Source organism: Arachis hypogaea, chromosome 17, assembly GCF_003086295.3.
Source record: "Arachis hypogaea cultivar Tifrunner chromosome 17, arahy.Tifrunner.gnm2.J5K5, whole genome shotgun sequence".
Taxonomy (NCBI): Eukaryota; Viridiplantae; Streptophyta; class Magnoliopsida; order Fabales; family Fabaceae; genus Arachis; species Arachis hypogaea.
The window spans coordinates 17,121,642-17,144,238 of record NC_092052.1 but is presented as its reverse complement, the minus strand read 5'-3'; the positions used below and the strand labels follow the sequence as shown (position 1 = coordinate 17,144,238).

At 30.8% G+C, this 22,597-nt stretch overlaps 3 protein-coding genes across 3 annotated transcripts; all 3 read left to right on the top strand.

Moving 5' to 3' along the window:
- Positions 1–3,775: 3,775 nt before the first annotated feature.
- On the top strand, positions 3,776–4,389 carry LOC140180507 (uncharacterized). The gene is made up of 2 exons (XM_072221722.1): positions 3,776–4,075; positions 4,165–4,389. The coding sequence occupies exons 1-2, from the start codon at positions 3,776–3,778 to the stop codon at positions 4,387–4,389; spliced, it is 525 nt and encodes a 174-aa protein (XP_072077823.1).
- An 88-nt stretch (positions 4,390–4,477) lies between these two features.
- Positions 4,478–4,924, top strand: LOC140180506 (uncharacterized). Its single transcript, XM_072221721.1, has one exon. It carries the CDS (start codon positions 4,478–4,480, stop codon positions 4,922–4,924), a length of 447 nt encoding a protein of 148 aa, XP_072077822.1.
- A 14,585-nt stretch (positions 4,925–19,509) lies between these two features.
- On the top strand, positions 19,510–22,302 carry LOC112765741 (uncharacterized). The gene is made up of 3 exons (XM_025811603.3): positions 19,510–19,961; positions 20,902–21,139; positions 21,709–22,302. Exons 1-3 carry the CDS (start codon positions 19,692–19,694, stop codon positions 21,846–21,848), a joined length of 648 nt encoding a protein of 215 aa, XP_025667388.1. The 5' UTR covers positions 19,510–19,691; the 3' UTR covers positions 21,849–22,302.
- Positions 22,303–22,597: the final 295 nt, after the last annotated feature.

Below are 22,597 nucleotides of genomic sequence, written 5' to 3'. Positions count from 1 at the left end.
TGCACTATCTGAAAACTAAGTGACAGGGCGTGGCAGCAGAAATGGTTGTCAAACTTGATATGAGTAAATCCTATGATAAGGTGGAGTGGTATTTTTTATGGTTTATGCTAGAAAAGCTTGGATTAACTAGGTTCGTGAACTAGTAACTACTGTTTCTTATTCTATTGTAGTGGAAGGTCAACTTTTTGGATATTTTAAGCCAAATAGATGTATCTATCAAGGAGTTCTTCTATCCCCTTATCTTTTTTTAATTTTATGCAGAAGAACTCTCCTTCTTGTTACACAAAACAGAACAAAACAATACAGTTCAAGGAATTCAAGTGACTAGGCGATATCCTAGAGAAAACCATTTATTGCTTGCTAATGAATCTATTATGTTTTGTAAAGCTTCTATGGATAGTTGTGATAATATTCTTAATTTACTAGCATCCTATCAGAGCTTTAGCGGGCAGCAGGTTAATTTAGCCAAGTTGACAGTATTTTTTAGTAACAACGCCTCGGACCCGATTCAGATTCAGTTGGCAGAGGCATTAAACATTAACCACATTGGAGCTCAGGACATGTATCTTGGTTTACCCTCTATTGTGTTTAAATCTAAAAGGGCAAACTTCAGTTTCGTTAGAGAAAAAGTCTGTAACAAGGTCCAAGGGTGGAAGCGCAACCTCCTTTCGGCAGGGGAAAGACAAGTCCTCCTAAAGGCGGTGGGAGAAGCATTTCAATTTGCACTTTACCCTACTTCAGACTTTCATATAACCTAATCTCAGATATTCACAGCATTCTCATACAGTTTTGGTGGGGACAAAAAGAGAGTGAAAGGCGTATAGTTTAGATAACTTGGAATACAATGACAAGACCGAAGAGGGAAGGGAATTTGGGTTTTAAAGACCTTAAAGCACAAAATCTAGCCTTATTGGGCAAGCAATTTTGGAGGATCGTAACACAACCTAATTCTCTTATAGCCAAAATACTCAAAGAAAAGTACTACAAATATACTGATGCTCTAAAGGCAGATGTAGAAAGCTCACATTTATAGGGTTGGAGAAGCCTTTTAGAGGGGCGCTCTGTAGTTGAAAAAGGGATAACTTGGCAGATCGGCACGACCTCCCTACTGCATATCTATAAAGACCTATGGCTTCCTCATCCGTATCTGTTCACTATCATGCACGGTTCACAAATTCCATACCTGGGACAACCTATTTCCTGGGTTAAAGACCTGTTCAAAGAGAACCAACAGTAGAACCAGATATTGATCCAGGAAAGCTTCCCTGCAGAAATTGCTAACAAAATATTGTCTCTGAAAATTGAACCTGGAGCTGATGAATTACAGTGGGTATTGAATAAGGGTGAAAAGTATGACACTGCATCTGGCTATTTGGTGGCATACCAATTCAATCATGACCCAATTAAGATTTACCTCCAATTGATGAAATAGAAGGATGTATGGGTTACCTTGTGGAAGCTAGCTCTCCCCTACAAAATCAAGATTTTCCTATGAAAGATCATCCATCAACATCTCCTGGTCTGCCATCTTTTTCACCATTACTTTCCGTCAACATCTAGAATCTACCCGTGTTGCTCTGAAATAGAGGAAACAGTGCTCCACTGCTTGGTGACTTGCAAATATGCTAATGCTGTGTTTGTTTAGATGGAAATTGGGGGGAATTGAACATGAGCGGAAAGAAAAAGGAAGGAAATATGATGTTTCACTTGTTTGGGAATGAAAGAAAATGTAAAGAAAAAAATACAACAGTAGCAAAAAGTGAAAGGGACCCACCCAAAACTTTTCTCTCCAACTAAGGCGAGAAAATGGAAAGAAAACTCGTTCCACTGCATCATTTTCAAATCCTACCCTTCTCTTTTTCTGAAGACTCTTCTTCAACCTGAGATTTAGGTGTGCATGCTACCCACTTCCAACACTATCAACCAGTGCAAGTGTTACTAACAGTCCATTCCTCTACCATTTCTCAATCATTCTGGTTACGGCATCTTGCATTTACGGGTCAAATCTGGTAAGTTTTCTATGTTGCTCCTATTTCACCTTTCATTCTTTATTAGATTCATAAATCTGTGGGTCTCAGGTTCAATTTTACAGTATAGGAACAAAAATTACATTTTAGTTTGAATTTATTTGTTAATTTTCATGCCTGTAAACTATTTGATAAAATGCTCCAGTGAAAACATGCAAAGGTACTAATTTATAAGTTAATCAAAGTTGAAAAAATTGATGTGTGTATATACTATAGATAAGTTTTTTATGTTGCTCTTATTTCCCATTTGACGCTATATATTGATGGATCTGTGTTTGTGATTTAATTTTGAAGTATATGGACAGAAATTATATTTTGGTTTGATTTATTACTTTGTTAATTTTCATGTATGTACACTGCTTGATCAAATGCTCCAATGGAAAAATGCTGATTCATACTTTGTTAACTTTTATGTTTATAAACTGCCTGATAAAATGCTCCAATCGAAATATAACTGCTAAAGTAAACTTGGTTTAGGTAAACTAATTGATTTCGTAGGATATACATAAATTATTATTATTTGGGAGCTCAATTATTAAAAACGATAGAAATTAACAACTTACCTTTCACCGCAAAGTAAACTTGTTCCACCGCACTTGTTCGCAAATTTGCTCCATAATCTACACTTTTATAACTATTCAACTATTTTATTTACTTGTACACAAAATTTATAACAAATTCTCACATGGATAGGTGTTGAAGTTGATTAAAATAATTTTTTTAATTTAAAAAGGACAACTAAAAAAACGTTAAGCAATTTTAAAGGATTTGATTAAGTTAATTTATGATATAACATATAACAAATTAATTACTATCTTCATGTGAATAGTCTTTTATATATAAAAAAATTTATCTTTTTTCAGGATGACTATCAAAGAGTCCATTACTTTATCTGTTTCAAGTTCAACAAATAACTTTGGAAAGTTGCAAGGCACTTTGATATGCCGTCTCTGACCAAATTCAAGTTTAGCTTAGATTTTTCTGCTTGTTTTCCACTAAGATAAGATCTTCAATATGGTTTCTTGTTTAATACTTTTCTTTTAAAATACTGTTTTCTATATATCCATAAGTTTTTTTTTATTTTTATGTAAATTTATACCCAAAACCACATTAACACCTATTACTTGCTTTCATTTTCTATTTTTTATTTTTCTATTTTTTCCTTCATATGTAGTTTATGTTTAAATTTTTTTGAAAGATATAAAAAATTGTTATCTTTCAATTGGTTGAGATTCTTTTACACTTAATTATATTCTTCGATTAGGAGGTCATATATATGAATACTAGTTATTTAACTGCATTGCTTGTGCTTTACATATGATGCTATCTTTTTTGTTTTTGTTGGTGCTGTAAATCTACAATATGTACATTTGAAACTACAAAGTACTTGTTAAATGGATAAGGCTGATCATGAAGAAAGTTTTTTGGTCTCCAATATGAAAGACATCTTTAATTGTGATTTCCCACTAAACCTTTCCTTTAAGTTTGGGGTCGATAATCAGGAAAATATGTTAACCCTTGAAAACCAAGAACATATATTAACAGTTTTGAGGGAGGATTGAAAAAGACGACAGAAATTATGCACAATAACACTGATATGTTACATCGTGCACATGTTATATTTATTGAGATTTATGTCTACGCGGGTTGACAAATCCATCTCCCATAAATTGGTTGGGCGAGAACAAATTCGAGTTACTTTAATGCAACAGTTAAGAGAAATTCATAGGTGTCGTGACATCCTACGCATGGGCCCTGATGCATTTCTTCAATTGTATGAGAAATTAAGAATAACACGTCAAGTGAGGGATACAAAACATGTTACAGTAGAGGAGCAAGTTGCTAGGTTCTTGTATATAATAGCTCATAATGTGAAAACTAGAACCGTTTCTTTTTTCTACCAACGGTATGGAGAAACTGTTAGCCGCCACTTCCATGCTGTGTTACGGGCAATTATTTTACTAGAAGATGAATTTCTTCGACAACCATCTGCATCCATTATTTTTCCGGCGATCCTTCACAATCATAGATTTTATCCTTATTTTAAGGTATGGACATGTACAATTACATGAATAAATAATTTTGATTGATATATACAATTTCATGTTACTTTATTAAATAATGGACTATTATTTAGGACTGTATTGGAGCTATAGATGGAATACATTTTCGTGTCAAAGTACCCATAGCGGATCAACCTAAATTTCGAGGAAGAAAAGACTGGCCGACACAGAATGTATTAGCTGCATGTGATTTTGATATAAAGTTCACTTATGTATTAACGGGTTGGGAAGGAACAGCATCTGACTCAAAAATTCTTAAGAATGCATTATCGAGGGATGATAATCTTAAACTTCCATGAGGTTAGCATGTACATAAAACTATATTGTCTCATTAGTAGGTAAAGATTAGTAGTTTGTGTGTTTATACTAAATTAATCATTTTTAATGATGGATTCTGTAGAAAAATTTTACCTTAGGGATGCTGGATTTATGCTGAAGCATGGATTAATTACCCCATATCAAAGTGTAAGGTATCACTTAAAAGAGTATGCAAGACGTGGCCCAGAAAATGAAAAGGAATTATTTAATCTTCGTCATGCTTCATCAAGAAATGTTATCGAAAGGTCATTTGGAGTTTTAAAGAAAATATTTGCAATAATCACAAGTGGCACTGAACCACATTATAACTTTGAGACTATGACTGAAATTGTGCTAGCTTGTTGCATATTACAGAACTTTTTAATGGGTGTAGATCCTGATCCACATCTCATAGCTCAAGTTGACCGAGAACTACAAGAAAATAATCCAGAAGAGGATGATGTAGTTCGACATGAACAAGATGAAGACTATAGGCGGGAGGCCATATTAAGGGATGAAATAGCTGCTCAAATGTAGGCTGACTATCAACTAGGGCTTTGATCACTCATTTACAAAATTTTGCAAATAAAGTTATTAGTTGTATTATCTGTGCGCTGAGTTGATTTTATAACTATGATTTGTTATTATTGAATTCATGTTACCTCTTGAAGTGTTATCATATTCTGTTTGAGGACTTTGGTGTGCAATTATTGAATCACTTTGTCACATGTTATACTTATGAAGTGTATTGAATCTTTTATTTATTGAATAATTGATAATATAGTTTACAAATAGTTTAATTTAAGATTATGGATGTTATTTCTATCCATTTGTTTTGTAGATTGAGAAGTGTTAATGGCAAAGAGAGCATCATGGCAAGGTGAGGCCACTAGTCGGGATACCCTAAGATGGACCGACGAAATGGATACAACCTTCATTGATGCTTTGATTGAAGAATGTCGTAAAGATAATAGAGTGGATGGCACATTTACTACAATGGCATATGACAACATACTTTCACTTTTGAGATCTATCTATGGTAACCACATCCGCAAAGAGAATCTTAAGAATAGACTCAAGACTTTAAAGGATCATTTTGGAGTTTGTTATGATAATTTTCATGAGCTTAGTGAATTTTCCTGGAATTCAATTACAAAGATGTTTGAGGCTGAAGCTGAAGTTTGGGAGGAATTGATTAAGGTATACTTTATGCATTTACTCTCTTTTTTGGTATTAAATGTCACTAGTAATTATTGAAGAAGTATCTCAATAATATATATTTATATATAGGCACAGTCATAGTAAATATTCTTCTATTTGATTTAGGCAAAACCAGAAGTGAACAAGTGGATGCGTACTCCAATCAAACACTATGATAAATTATTTGAGATATATGGTACAGACAGGGCAACAGAAAAACATGCTGAAAGTGCCAAAGAAAAAGTGAAAAGGTGGGAGAAGAATAAAGAAACAATTAACTTGAATGATGATGATAGTTTCTTAAATATGGAAGAGGAGTGGAATGAAGATCCAATTACTCCTTATGCTACTAGTTTTACAATGGGTCATAGTCCTGAAATTGGTTTATCTAACCAATCAACTGGCTCTCAAGGAACATCATCAAGAGGTACTAAATGCAAAACAACCATGAGTGATAAATTAGAATCAGAAATGGAAACAATGAGTAAAGGCATTCAAGCATTGACTGACATGATGAAAGATGGGAATCATTTTTATGAGAGATCAATTAATATTGCTGAAAAGCAAGTGTTAACAGCTGAAGAACAAGTGCAGGTAGCTAAGGAGCAAGTTCAAATCGCTAAACAACAAGTGCGAATAGCTAAAAGGGGTCTTGTGATTCTTGAGCAAAGTAGGCCTCGCATTTACTCTGAAAATGACATGTGGACTGAGTTAGAGAATTTAGGTGTGATGCCATAATTGCACATGAGGTGTTACCGCTTTTTATGCAGAGAAGATAGAGCTAAGAGGAAATTTTTTGGTGTTCCGGCTGACGTATGTCTTGCCACATTATATGAATTGATGAAAGAAGCAGGTGCACTCTAGGAACAATAGTCCTAGTAATGTGGCTAATATTTTGAGACTGGCACAAATATAACTTTAAGATCAAGATAGGTACAAGTATCTTCATATTTTGTGGGTAACATATCTATGACTTAATTAAGGCTTATAATGATAATACCTCATGTCTTTGTATTTTGTGACTTTCATAACTATAACTATTGTTAACTATGCTATTAGTAATGAGTTAGTAAAAAAAGTCTATGCTATTAGTAATGACTTGATCAAAGAGGTCCCTGTATTAAGTTTGTTAGTTTCATATGTAATGACTTGATCATGTAAGACTTTTTTTTATGTGTATTTGTAAGTGTAATATAAGGCATAATGTATTAATCAAATGATATAATGTGATTGGTTAGCCTCTTTAAAATCATGTACATGTAATTATTGATTTAGATATTTTTTCTTCTTGAAATTATTTTCAGTTTATGTATTGAGATGAGTAGTAAACAAAAATAAAATTTATATTTTATTTAATTAGATCACGCTAACTTTATTATTATTATTATTATTATTATTATTATTATTATTATTATATAAAATTTATATTTCTAACTTGTTATATTATAAATATAATTAAATTTTGTTGTTATTATTTAATCACATTTATGAATATTTACATAATTGTATACATAATAACATGACTATGTAATATGGAGGGTAATATTGTCATTATATAACTTAATTCATTTTTTCTCTCCATTTTCTTTTCCAAACAAACAACATAAATTATTTATCTTTCAATATCTTTCCATCGTATTTTCCTTCCATCCAAACACACCCATAGAAATTAAATTTCACTTCATGTTCTTTCCTTTCTATTTCTTTTCACTCAATTTCTCTCCTTCCTATTTCTTTCCACCCCCAAACAAAGTGTAAAGAAGTGTGGAATGAAAGTCCTCTAGCATACCTGCTAGCAACTTTTCCTTCTGGTCCCTTCACCCAGTGGTGGATATTATCCACGAAAGCCCTCAAATCCAATCCCATCCGACGGACCCATCCCCAACTTCTTGTTATTCTCCTCTGGTTCTTGTGGAAGGAACGAAATTCATGGATTTTTTTAGCACCAACAAAGATTCTCTGCCGAAGTTCTCTCTTCAGTCTGCAAGCTCCACGATAAAATGCTACAACTTTCGAACTCCCTTCATCCCCAAATTGGATAGAGTGAATACCCAACTCGGTCCCTGATAATTTTTTCGAAGGACTACAAGGCTCCCAAACAAAAAGATACCCTTTCCGCCCCCTTAATATTTAACTTCGTGGGACTGGTTAGCTCCATGTCAATATTGACACAGGGGCTAATCAGTCTCATAAAAGTAAAAAATTAGGGACTGAAAAGAGTTTTTTTTTTTTGTTAAGAGTCTCATTGTCTTTTAAGATAATTGTTAGGGACCGTTTAGAATTTTTTTTTCAATTGTAGATAATATCATTCTTTTTAGGTTATTACCCTTTTTTTTTTGTCATAGTAATAAACAGTTATACTTTCTTTTTCTATTAATGAAAGTTTATATCTTTGTAAAAAAAAAAGTGAATAGTGTATAATAAAGCATTAAAAATATTTTAAATACTTTATCATGTAATCTATATGTACACCGTGTAGGCAACTGTATTTTTTTTTTTGAAAAAATTAAAAATTATTAAATAATAATAAGATAAGGTATATCTATTTTTAATAATTGTGATTTTTTGAAAATAGTTATTTTTTAATTGTGTCCAATTTTATCTTTAATATTTTTAATTTGTCAAAACTATTCTTAGATGTTAACTCAATCTAAAATGTTAGGGACAAAATTAAAACCATCAAAAAATAATTTTAACCCAAATAAAAAAAATTAAAAACAAAATTAAATAAATAAAAAATAAGATAAAATTAAATTAAATTAAAAATTAAAAAATATTTTTAAAAAAAATTATAATTTAATAAAAAATATGTTTTATCCTAATAATAATTTCACAGCATTGTTTGAATCTCACCAAATTCGCAGTGTTTTTAATCCTTGAATAATAATAATGTAACATAAAAAATAGAGTATGAGATATATTTTAGAGTACATATTGAGTGCTTTATTTTTTCTTGCTTACTAGTGCATGACGCCAAAATAATAAGAAAAATATTAGGTATATGTGAATAAAAAACTAAGGTATAAAAATAGTATTTAATTAACTTAAGTATCCGTATAGATTAAAATTTAACAAAAAGATATAAATATACAACATAATTTAATATATCATGATAGAATAATTACTATTATCAGCGGTACTAACTCATGTGAATAATAATTTTTTAAGTGGATATAATAATATTTTTTAATGGGTATAAATTATATGAATATATTAAATTAAAAATTACAAGTCATTTTAACGTTAACTAAAAAATTTGAAAATATTAAATCATTTGTAATTATATGTATATATTATATACCTAGTGAAAAAATCATAAGATACATGGAAATAAAAAAAATAATTTATTATAAAATTTGAGTTACAGATAACTTATTAAATTGATGATGTATGACAAAAATTAAATAGTTAACTATTATTATTAGCTTTGTCTGAGAATGCAAAATCAAAATATTTTATTAGAGAGATGATTTATTAATTATACAGAAAGATGAGTACTTTAATAAAAAAAATAATTACATCAATAAAACACATAATATAAATTTTGTTTATGTTTAACAACTAATAACAAATTTTAATTGATAGCGGATATTAGTGTACACTTGGTTAGTGGGTGTGTTTATCTAAGATATAGTTACAGAAGTATACATTTTTTTTATTTGGATCCTCTAAATTTTAAATTTCACTTTAGAGAGTTAAGTGCAATTTTTTACCATTTATTTCATAGGTAGGACCAAGAATAAATATGAGAGAGAAATCATTCGAGTAGAAGATCACACTTTTCTCTCTAAAGTATAAATTCAAAATTTAGAGAGTCCAAAATCTTACATTCTTTATTTAGTTAGTAAGATATAAAATTCTAATAGATAAAAAAAGACACAAAGGCACATAAAAATACAAAATTTGTGCATAGCAGTGAAGAGTGGAATACTAAATTTGAGATATAGATGCAATATTTTTAATATTTAATTTTTAAAATTACCCTTTAAATTCTTCTCCTTTTTCAGTCTCCTTTCATCCATTTTTTCTTCCACTTCTAAAACACAGAGAGTTAAACACAGAGTTTAACCTCTCATTTTCTCTTCTTGTCACTCCGACCACAACCGCCTTTCCTCCCGTCGTACCACCAGTCCGCCGCCACCTCTCTGCCGTTGCAGTTATTGACTCTGCTTCCCTCCTTGTCGACCATCTAGATCTGCGCCATGTTCTCTCGTCTGTCACCCTATTTTCAGATCCGTTCTCTCGCGCACTGTGTTTTCAGATCCGTACTCTGTAACCATATTCTAGATCCGTTTTTTCTTCTGACATTATTTTTTTTGTATAATTTAATTTTTTTATTTGTTTGAATTTTTGTTAAATTTTGTTAAAATAATTATGTATTAATTTTGTTGGATTGAATTTTTTTGTTGATATTTATTGGATTAAATTTGTTATTTAGTTTTACATTGTTATTGATGGTTATTTTTTTGTTGAGATGGTGACTGATTGTTAATAGTAGTAGTTTGGTTGAGATGAAAGTTTTGTAATGGTGATACTGGTAGCAGTTTGCAATAAGAATAATATTAAAATTTAATAAAATTGTGATTTGTGTCTTCTTTTTTATACTTGTATACCAAACAAATTTAAAAATTTGTGTCTTATTGTGTTTATGTCTTCGATGTGTATGCTTTTGTGTGTATGTTTTAAAGGATACACAAAACAAACACAATCTAATAGAATACATAACGAGTAAGTATTTTAAATATTAATTATTCTTTTAATATTAAAAAAATAAAAGTTTAAACATATTTTAATTTTAAAGTATTAAAAATATTCAATATTTTCTTATTTAGAAATTAAGATGATAATTAGAATAACGAATTAAGATTTTTAAATTTTTTTTTTCTTAAATATATGAAGTATCAATTATGATATTAAGATAAATACGTTAATACAAACGAAGTACATTCATAGGTCGCATAAATAAAATAATAAAATAAGTTAAAAAAATACAAAAATTCATTAATTATACGCATAAGGTTTTTGTACTATATGACTTATAGTAGAATTAGCTAATGACTTAAATTAGAAAATAAAATACAATAATAAACGTGTAAAACACTTAAAATAATAGCACTGTTTAAAAATTGACTATTGTTATAATTTATCACATTTTTGTTGTTATCTAAAGTATTTTATTTTGTCATTCTATATAACATTTAAAATCTTGTATAACTTGAGAGTGAAATATAATTAATTCTAGAAAAATATTTGTAAATAAAAAAAATAATGAGAGATAAATAAATCTAAAGATAATAAATAATTATATAAAAACATATCAATCCTAAAAAAATTATAATACAGTGTTCAATCATTATATTTTGAGGACAATAAAACCAAAAAACATTAAAAGAATAAATTTATAGCTAATAAATATTGTAAATAAGATAAAAAATTTTATTGATAAAACATATTTTTCAAAAGATCATAAACAACTCTAAAAACACAACTTCTACAATATATTATCATCACACACACTATTATTCCCAAAGTATAAACCCTCCAAACTGATTGGAATTTAAAATCGTGAAGTTTGACTTTTTAATCAAAATTACCATCATCACCCACAAGGCCACAACCATAATTTTTCAATGCCTGAAATAGTTAAGATTTATTCACAATGCAATAATTTTACCAAAAAAAAAGGTAGAGAACACACTTAATAAAAAAAACATTATTCATGAGATCATTTTTTGTATATAATTGTACTAAAAAATTTTTGGTAAAAAAAATTAGAATTATCCTATATCATTATTATAAGATAGAAGTAATAATAACATCACAACCTGATTTGAATCTCACCAAATTCATGGTATTCTTAGTCCTATAATAATAATAATAATAATAATAATAATAATAATAATATAACATAAAAAATAGAGTGTGGGATATATTTTAGAGTACTTATTGAGTATTTTTTTTTTTTTTTATTTATCGTTGTAATAAATTTTATTCGTATTGTGTTGAGCTTTTTCATAAAAAAATATAAAAAAAATAAATAAAAATTTAAAAAATATAAAATATTTTTATTCAATAACAATTATCTCTTTAAAAAATTAGTATTCATTCAACATAAATATACATACCCATCAAAATCACAAATTTATCAAATATTTAAAGTATTAGATATTAGCCAAAAAAGAAAATTGTTATGTTATGTAAAATTTCACTTAACAATAATAATAAATGAAGGCAAAACCTTTAGCTTGATGTAAATAGTAGTAAATAACTAAACACTCCATTTAAGAAATGAGTATAATCATACAACACCCACCATCAAATAGCAGCTTACAAATAATACTAACAAGTAACAACTATAATTTTTAGAATTGAATTGATAATTAAACTAATTAGATTACCTACAAAGGTATTAGATTATTAATTCAATTAATAGATTATAAATTAAACTGATTAATTCGATTATAATTAAATAATTATATAAATTTTAATTTTTTTATTTTTATAATAAATATCTTTTTTTAAGTTTTTTTTATTAAATTAACTATTATTTTTTAATTTTAATAACTCATCAATTAGTTTATATTTATTATACTTTTTAAGTATTTATAAGTTTATATTTATTATATTCTTTAAATATTTATAAAAAAGAAAATAAAGATAGTTTAATCATAAAAATAAAAAATATATTATAATTAATAAAAAAATATTTTTAATTTGTAAATATAATTTAATTTATATAATACATTTAATAGAAAAATATCATGTATAGAAAATATTTTTTTTCTAATATGACTGAATTTTACCAAATTTTATCGAGTCAGTTTTAACTAATTTTGATCAAATTTGATTGATTTTTATTGATTTTGACCAAATTTAATAAAAATAATTGCTTAACCAATTTAAATAAGGTAGAGATTCACATGGAGTTATCTTAACGTAAGCTCATGGATAAAAACTGATTTAATAAATTTGACTAAATTGTTATTTAATAACTTTTAATAGATAATTTCATATAAAGTGCATATGCATACGAATTTTTTACCTTTAGATAATGATTCAACCCAAGTTGATAAGCCGACAATCGGATTTGATAACTATACTAATAAGTAATAACTACCTGTTGAGTTTGGTAAACTAAACTATAATTAAGATGATGACTGAATATTATTGGAATAATTATCAAATTGTGTGTGTAATGTATTTTATTTAGTGTACAGAATTAAATTAATCGCAATGGCCCATTAAGCATGAAAACAAGCTTACACATGTGCTATCCCAATACCAAGTTCAGCTCTATCAAACCATTCAATTCCAAACCTGCTCCAAATTTGAACGACTAAACCATGAGAAAGAAAGAAAAACAAATTGGCCCAATGTCCAACATAAAGCTTAATTGGTGGATCACACACTAAAATCTATACACTTCACTTAGACTCCAACTAGGTACTCAATTTTCATTTTATTCGAATACCTCTTCATACCCACCAAACTAAAATTCTCTCTTCTCTTTTCTTTCACATCACATCACTCTGAAACAAGAAGAAAGAAAAAGAAAAAATCTGAAGCTAGGACAAAGTGAAGAACAAAAAGCAAGCTTCCATTTTCAAGCAAGAAAAGAAGGTCAAACGGACTATAAAAAAAGGAAAGATCACATCAGAAAAGAAAATTACAAAAAAGAGATTTCTTCGTTTATGCTTCATCAAGGATTGTTGAAGAAATCAATTGGGTTACAAGCACCGAACCAGAAACTATGAAGAAATTGAAGTCAATGGTGCTCTGCAGTTCATCAACGGCCAAGAAACAAACTTGGGGCCAAAGTAAAGATGAATGGCCCGGATTAAAGAAACTTGAAGAAAAAGGTTGAAAGAGAAAGGTAAGGTTGCATGTCACTGCTTCTGCTCTCTCTCACTTCTGTGAACGTCGTTACTGATTCTGATCTTGGGAGAAGAAAAACTAACATGTACTGAAGTAAGGTTTCAAGCCTAAGAAGCTTCACTCTTTTATAATAAGGGTGAACGGCCAATGATTGGAGTAAGGAGAGAAAAGCACAAAGTTTGAGTCCTCATAGCTCTTTGAGCTGTTTATGTTCTTCTCCTTCATGGTTTTCATTTTCTAATTCTTTTTCTCAAATTAGTCTGTTTGAGTTTAATTAGTAAAAGACAAACATGGTAAGATTTGTAAGAAAAAGTCAATGAGTGGAAAAAAGTAGAGAGCTAGACTTAGAGAAAAAGCCTAAGTTATTTTAGAAATCCTTTGTTAGTATTTCTGTTTTGTGTCATGATCCTAAGTGGATTCCCTTACAAGTTGGGTTAGCACTTTGCAGTTGAAAGTTAGAGTGAGTCCTAGTCAAGTTCAGGTTGGGTTAGAATCTGGACTTATCCTAGATAAGATTGGGGTAGATCCTATGGAGAATTAGTGTTTGTAATCTGTTAAAAAGATAGTAAAATTCCATCATTGTTGTGATAGAGACTGGATGTAGGCTATATTGCACTGGGTAGTCGAACCAGGATACATCTATATGTTATCTACTCTCTTATCTGTTTCTGATTCTGCACGAAAGGAGACAAAAACGAAGTATCTCCTGAATTATTCACTAAGCTTCGTTTCATCACAACACTCCTTACAAGTAATACTGTTCTGGCTCCTATCACGTCAGGAGACAAAACTAAAATCTCTCCTGTATTCCATCAACAGAACGCAAGATTACAAGTAAAGTTAAAAGAAAGTCAAGATTCAATTCCCTCTTCTCTTAGCCACTGATTACCATCGCTACCTATTCTTGAAAATTTATACAAACATTATTATTTATAAAAAAAATAAAACATATAATAGAAGAAAAATTTTAAACAATGACAATTATTCAAAAAGATAACAAGATCTTCAACAAAACAAAAAATTTATTTTAGTTCTTGAAATTTATTTTCATGAGACTAATTAATCTCTCTATCAGTATATTTTCTTTTTAGATTAATAGAATATGCCTACATGACACATTAAACTGCTGATTTGTTAGTGCCAAACTGAAATTAATAGATTTTTTTATTGGTGAAAATATCAATTGTCTTTTGAAAATAATTGTCAGAAATCATTTAAAATTTTTATTTATTTTTTGATATTTTTTATTTCTTATACATTGTCCAAATATACTGTATAAGAATTAAGAAATATTAAGAATTTTTTATTTATAAAATTAAATGTATGATATATTTTTTAATTTTTTATTATTGTTTAAAAAATTATTAAAATATTATATTATTAGAATTATGTTAAATTTTAAGTGTATTCAATTTAAATTAACCATCATAATTTATATAAATTTATTATTATTAAAAGAAGTATATATTCTATTTTATAATAGATAATAAAAAATTGACGCAATATTTTACCTAAAATAGATACAATAAATAAAAATATTTATATCAATTACTCATTTATATATACCATCAAATATTCAAATTTTAATATTTTAAAATAATTTTTTTGGTGACTATATTTTAGAATAATTAATAACAAATAAGTAAGACTGATAATAATAATTAATAATATTTTATTAATATAATTTTTATTTAATTTTTATAAATAAAAAATTTAAAATTACTAATATTTTTAATTTTTATATAACAAATTAACTAATATATATATATATATATATATATATATATAAAAGATAAAAAAAATTAAATAGCCTAATAATTATCCTAAAATACAAAAAAAAAACTCCCAAAAAAAAAATTTGTTAATCACTTAACGGTAATGGATAACGTGCCAACGCGGTATGTTCTATAAATTCAAAAAAATTATTGATAAAATAATTAATTAGTCTCACATAATTAAAGATAAAATATTAAAAAAAAAATTTTTGTTAGAAATCTTTTTAATAATTTTTTATTTAAATAAATTAAATAAATATTTTATTTATCGAAATAAATATTTTTTAAAATTATTATAAAAATGGGTAAGATTACTTATTTCGTTTATGGTGTAAACAAGATATTGTATGTATCTCGTTTACACTGTAAATGAGATTTTTAACTGCTATAAAAGAATGTGTAACTCTTAGCATTCTCCACATATATTTTATATCTTTTTTTTCTCTATTTTTCTTTCAAAACATAGGCAAAAATATTTAGTAGTAGTGGATATGTAGTTGTCTGTGTATATCCCAATTGTCGTATGAGAAACAGTAACAATGGCAAAGTCCTGAAGACAACCCACGGCACCTCTCAAAGTCCTGAAGTAGTGGCAACTATCGGAGATTGACCAAGTTGTTCGACTTGTCCGTTATCAGGTACCCCCAATCAGTAACAAGCTGTAACACCTCGCATACTGTCGGAGAGTCCGGATCTTCCGTCTGTGGCATATGGCGGACACGGTCCCGCAGCCATGTAAGCTTCAACGAGAACGACTCCTTCCTCTGCGCCCCCTACTGTGGAACCACTGGAGGCCTAACATCGAGCTATCGCTCCACCAACTCCTTTGTCTCTGTGCCGTGCTACCTATAGAAAACATGGATGCACCCCCATTGGCTCCTTGTGCGCGCGTAGCCCAAGGTGGTACGTCACGTCCTGCAGGGTGATAGTGGCCTCACCCCAGGGCAGGTTGAATGTGCGAGTCTCCGGACGCCATCGCCCCACGAATGCCGTGATTAGGGAGTTGTCGAAGATGAAGTCCCTAAGTGGCACCATGTCGCTGAATCCAGCCTCCTTCAGATACGAGACGATGGCGTCGGGTGGTAGAAATGCGTGACTCACTCGTTGGGGCAGAAGTAAGCGAGGTCTCTGACAAAAAAAATTTCACAATTATTAAAAATTTGTATAGGTCCATCGACATATCAAACTGTCTTAACTATTGTATACATTTGTTTAACAGAATTTTACATGTATGTACTAACAGAACTTATGTCGATCCAACTTTTTCCGTTAATATATACTTATTGACATTTTCTCAAACTTTAACTTAATAATCTAATCATCAAATTTGGATAATGAATAATTAAATTAATAAATTAAGAAATGTGTGACTAATAAGTTAACTTCAACATGTAATGAATCAGGTGATAAGTGATATTCAGAGCGCTTTTATTAGAGGAAGATTGATTAGCGATAATATTTTAATTGCTCATGAGTTTATGCATTTTCTGAAGAATAAGAGTTATGGAGACTATGAATTGGCTCTAAAACTTGATATGAGTAAGGCTTATGACAGGGTTGAGTGGACTTTTGTGTGGGAGATTATGAGTAAGATGGGATTTCGCAAAAAGTAGATGGACTGGATCAAAGAGTGTGTGACAACGGTTTCTTACTCTGTTACTATGGAAGGTCAACCTCATGGTTTTTTTAAACCATGTAGAGAATTACGTCAGGGTGATCCTCTCTCCCCCTATCTATTTTTGTTCTGTGCAAAGGGTTTTTCTCGTCTGCTCCACAAAGGAGAACGGAGGCTAGAGTTTTCTGGTTTCAGACTGAACCCCAGATGTCCTAAGGTCAGTCATTTATTCTTTGCAGATGATTCTGTTTTGTTTAGTAAGGCGACAATGAAAGATTGCAAAAGTTTACTAAATTTGTTTAAAGACTATGAAGAAGTGAGTGGTCAGGTGATAAATTTAGATAAGTCTTCTTTTTTCTTTAGTAAGAACACTCCTCTATCTGTCCGTGATCAGCAGGCTGCTCTGTTGTCTGTACCACATGTTGGCTGACAGAACAAGTATTTAGGCCTTCTAGCAGTGGTCAATAGATCGAAAAAAGAGACATTTAACTTTGTCGAGGACAAGATTTTGCAAAAACTATAGCATTGGAAGCGAGCTTTGCTGTCAGTTAGTGGCAAAGGGTTTTAATAAAAGCAGTGGCAACTGCAGTGCCTCTATACACACTGAACTGCTTTAAACTCCCCGAGGCACTATTAGAGGACATCCAAAAGTCAATAATGCAATTTTTCTGGGGCCAAAAGAACGCAGAGAGGAAGATACAGTGGATTAATTGGCGGATTGCTTGTAGACCAAAGAACTAAGGTGGTCTAAATTTTAAGGATCTCAGGGCTTTTAACTTGGCTATGTTAGAAAAACAGGGATGGAGGTTGATCTCTCGGCCTCACTCTCTAATTTACAAGGTCTATCAAAGCAGCTATTTTAAATTTTCAACCTTTCTATGCGCATAAATGGGTAATAATCTATCCTGAGGTTGGAAAAGTGTTCTGGAAGGTAGAAAAATTTTGGAGAAAGGCATTTTTTGGAAGATTGGAAGGGGACATTCAATTAAAATCTTAGAGGACAACTGGATAAAGCAAATTCAACCAGACGAAATTCAAATTTTCAACAATTCACACAATCTCCCGATTTGGATTTCTGAACTACTCCTACCAGATCAAAATTAGAATCAAGAGCTAATCACCTCAACATTCACACAAAGTGTAGCACAGGCAATCATAAACACAAGCATCAGAACAACAGAAGATATGGTTACCTGGAATAAAGAGAAGAATGAATGCTACTCGGTTGCCTCTGAATATACGTTGGCCTTTCAGTTCTACCATGCACCAGTTGAATTTTTGCCGGAACAATGCAGAAGAAGAGAAGTCCAGAGTTCAATTTGGAAGTTAAAATGCCAACCCAAAATTAAAATTTTTCGATGGAAAGTAATGCATGAAGGCTTACCAGTCAAAGAAAGATTGCACTCTAGAATCCAAATGGTGAACCCAATCTGTAATCGATGTGATGCTACAGTGGAATCAATTCTCCACTGCCTCACCCAGTGCCCGGAATCAGAGAATGCTTGGAAAATAGCAAGCCTTCCCTGGATAAACCAAGAAATAGAAACATGGAGATGGTGGTTATGACTCAAAGAACAACTCAAAGAGAGAAGGCAAATGCAAAAAGAAACTCATTTGGCAGCAATACTAACATGACAGATTTGGAAGATGAGGAACTTGAGAATTTTCGAAGGCAAAGTCATTTCTCCTCAAGAAGTAGTAGCTATTGCAAGGTCCGGAACTCTGGAAACAGTGACTCACCTCCATTGATGAAGCTCCAAGAACGACTCTCCTTCTCCAAAAACTCTTCCTTTTTCACTTTACTCTTTTCACGCCTTTTAGTAACGTTTTATGTCTTAATCGGGAGTTAATATCTAGTACTTTTTCTTAGTTGGGGAATTCCCATTTTTCTCTTGCTGTAAGTCCAAAATGGGCCTTTTATTTTATTGCACCAATAAAATTTGTCTTTTGAAAAAAAAAAATAAGCTAACTTCAATGGTTCGAAAATATCTACCTCCATCATTTAATCTCTAAGTTAATAATTATGTAATTAACAACTTAATTATAGAAAAATGATAACCACATTCCTAACATTATTAAATACTATCAGTGACTTGTTCCTAACGATACAAATTCTATTCTAGTTCTTAGAAAGTATTTTAACCATGACTATACATATACGGGATAACACAAACGTCGAGATAAAATAACTAACTGCAAAGTCGGATGCCCCGGCATTGTGTTATGTCACGTTTAGTCTATTGATGTCCGGATTACGTACATTTGTGCGCGCCATATGCGTCTTACTCAATAATATGGCCAGAAAGAGAGGAGAAAGTGGAAGAAAAAAGGTTGAAATGGGACCAGAATGTCGCTGTAACGACATCTATATATAGGCGTGATCAAGCCTTATCTCGTTTACTGTATAAACGAAATAAACTTGCATGTATCTCGTTTATACTGTAAACGAGATATACACGTATCACGTGCACTTACTTTACTGTGTGAACGAGATATGTACAAATTTATCTCATTTGCACGGTAAACAAATAAATAATTTTACCTATTTTCGTAATAATTTTTAAAATTATTTATTTCAATAAATAAAATATTTATTTAAATAAAAAATTCGCCTTCCTTATCCTTAGATAAATTGGTCCGAGTATTCACCAATTAAAAAAAAAAAAGGAGAGAGTCACGAGTGTCACGTTCTAACACGAGGGACTCAGCTGGTCGCTATCGCCTATCGGTTTCTTCTTTGAAGTTTTCTTCACTTTCACTTTCACTTTCACTAACTCAACTCATCACTCATTCATTCCGATCCCTTACACTTTCACGTTCTCCATCATAATACACACTCATGGCGTCAGAAAAAACCAACGGAGAACAAGAGATGCCGAAGAAGAAGAAGAACAGAAATGAGGAGGTGAAGCTTCACGACCTTCTTAACGACGTCGTTTCCCCAATTCTGTTCCCCGAACCCACTAACTCTGCGCCCCTGCTCCACCGAATCAAGACCTCACTCTCCCGCAACGCTCCACTCATCCCCCAAGCTTCTAGAAACACCGCACGTGACACCCTCCTCTGGACACGTGCCGGCTCTCCCCTCCGCCCCATACTCCTCATCTCCGTTAGTCTCCAAACACTCCTCTCTCTTTTCACTTTCCATTCAATTAACGCTCTTCATATTGTCTTTGTTTATTTATTTATATTTCTTTTGTATCGATTGTTATGGTGTCTCCTCTGGTGCAATTTTTCAATCCCTGCGTCCGTTAACTTTATTGCCTGAAAATTGTTACTGTTTCCTTTTAAAGGCTTAGTTAATTTGAATTTGGATGTACATGATTTGCACCAAAAGGAATAATCTGATACTAACAAATATTTGGGCGTTAACTCTTTATATTCTTCAAGCTTGTGCTAAGTATCTAGAAGGTTGCAGAGAATTGCATCTCAATCTTTTTTGTCCATATGCATCATAGAGTAGTGAACTTTTAAAGATTCAAGTATCTTTTATGATTGTGTGTCATTTTGGAGGAAAAATTATCGTAGGTATTTGCTTGTGCGTCGTTTTTTATTTCTTATAATTTTTTGGTTAAATTACTCTACCAATTCTTATAGCTTTACTAAACTTGTAATTAAGTTCATAGTATAAAATTTTTTAATTGGGTCCCTACATTATTTTAAATTTTGTAATTAGGTTTTTATCTTGCAACAGAATATTCTGAAAAATGAGAAGACGTTCATATTTAGGAATTTAGCCCTTAAATGTGGGTATTTTCAATTTGGGGAAGAATATTCTGTCAACTCTAACGTTTTTTGCAGGTCAAGAACCTAATTATAAATTTCAAAACAGTGTAGGGATTCAATTAGAAGCTTTTCAATTAGAAACTATAGGGAATGACGGAGTAATTTAGCCTAATTTCTCCTTTTTGATATCATACTATTTAACCGGTGGGCGAAAAGTACTTTTTATGCATTACAGTTTTCAATCCTTTGTTTGGAGAAAATGGAGTTTTGTAATTTATGTTTAGATTTTAATGTTTATGATGTTTTCTTCCAATTTCCTGCAGGTTGGGACAATTACTATTCTTGCTTTGACAGGACTACTTGTATTTACGCTTTTCTTTCTCTTTGCGACTATAAATGTTGTCATTGTCTCCCTTCTTATATCTTTGGCAGCAGCTGCAGGATGCTTGGCTCTTTTCTTTGCTTGCGTGACGGCTATATATATTGCAGCATTGTTAGTAGCAATATTTGCTATATCCACGGTTATATTTTGGACCATTGTGGCTATTGCAATTACTACAGGTATAAAAAATTATGGCATCCTCATTTCTTTTATCTATATTTATCAGATACTTCATTTTAGTAGATCTTGGTTTTGATGATTTGAATAGAGTTAATATGTTTTCAGCAAGATGCAACTCTGAATTTTAATTGAGATGCAACTTTTTGTTGAAATAGGAAAACTGGTAGTATTTCTGATTAAATAACTCTGCTAGCAGTAAGATTTAATTTTACAATGTCACCAAATACATGGACATATACTGATATACATATACATGATAAATGCATGTTCAAATTTTTGCTTGCAATTGTGCTGTGGCATTAGACATATCTTCTTGACAAAGACCTCCAATGGATGATTGATTTAATGCTTTAGTTTCCCTTTGTGAGAGTTCCCGTGCTCTGTTGCATATCAAAGTATAAAATGGCAATAAATTTTGTCAGTTCCACACTAAATTATAATTTATAAGGCTATGCTTTACCTTTTTTCCCCCTAAAAAAAAGATAATGTTGCTCTTTTTTATGCACTTTTCTTTTTATGTGGTTAACACTGTAATGTTTCCTGCTGGATATGAAATGATGCAACCCAGCATGGATTGGATTCTTTTACACGGTGTGGTTGGTAACTAGAAAGAGCCTCGGATTTGCCAAACAATCGTTGAGCGTGACCAGCTCGGCGATTTCAACTTGCTCTGCTGCTTGGGGTACTCGCAACTTAAAACACGACTGAGATCAAGTGCTGAATTCATAGAGTAGACGATGCAGACAAATCATAAGTTGCATTTGCATGTTATGGAATGAATGGCACAAGAATCTTCTTCAGTGGACTAGTTGTGGTTCATGTCTATTCTCTTAGTCACGGTTTCTTCCCCCTTTTTTTCTGCTTTGGATGCCTATATTCATGTTTTTTTTTGTACTTGTGAAGTGGCAGTGAGTAGTTTTGATAAAAGCTGTAGTTATGTTTTGTATTGGGTTTCCAATTCTGTGTTGGAATCTTTGTCAGCCTATGTTGTTACTCGGTATTGTACAACTTGTAGCAGACATGAGAAATTGCAACTTTTTTATTTTGGGTAAATGTTGTAATTTTAGAATAAGCTTGTGTGAATATGTATGCGATGTTGATAGAAGCTACTCATTACATAGAGGTAAAAGTGAAATTAAAAACATCTTTAATTTGTTGTATTTATCGAAACTAGTTAGAACGAACATGAACATTTATTATCACTCATTGTTTTCCATGATTGAAAGATACTTGTATTCTCAAGGAGGAAGAGCATTTCATTTCTTCCTTCATCACTTCATGCATCTCACACCATGCAAAGTCAAAATTAAAATGGATAGGACCAAACATGATTTGATGGTGTGACTGCGATGTATATGAATGTGGAGTAAGAAATCCTCTTCAAATTTTTCTTCCATGATCCCCCTAAACTTTACTTTTTAACTTTTTGTGAGAATTGTAATGATATATAATATAAG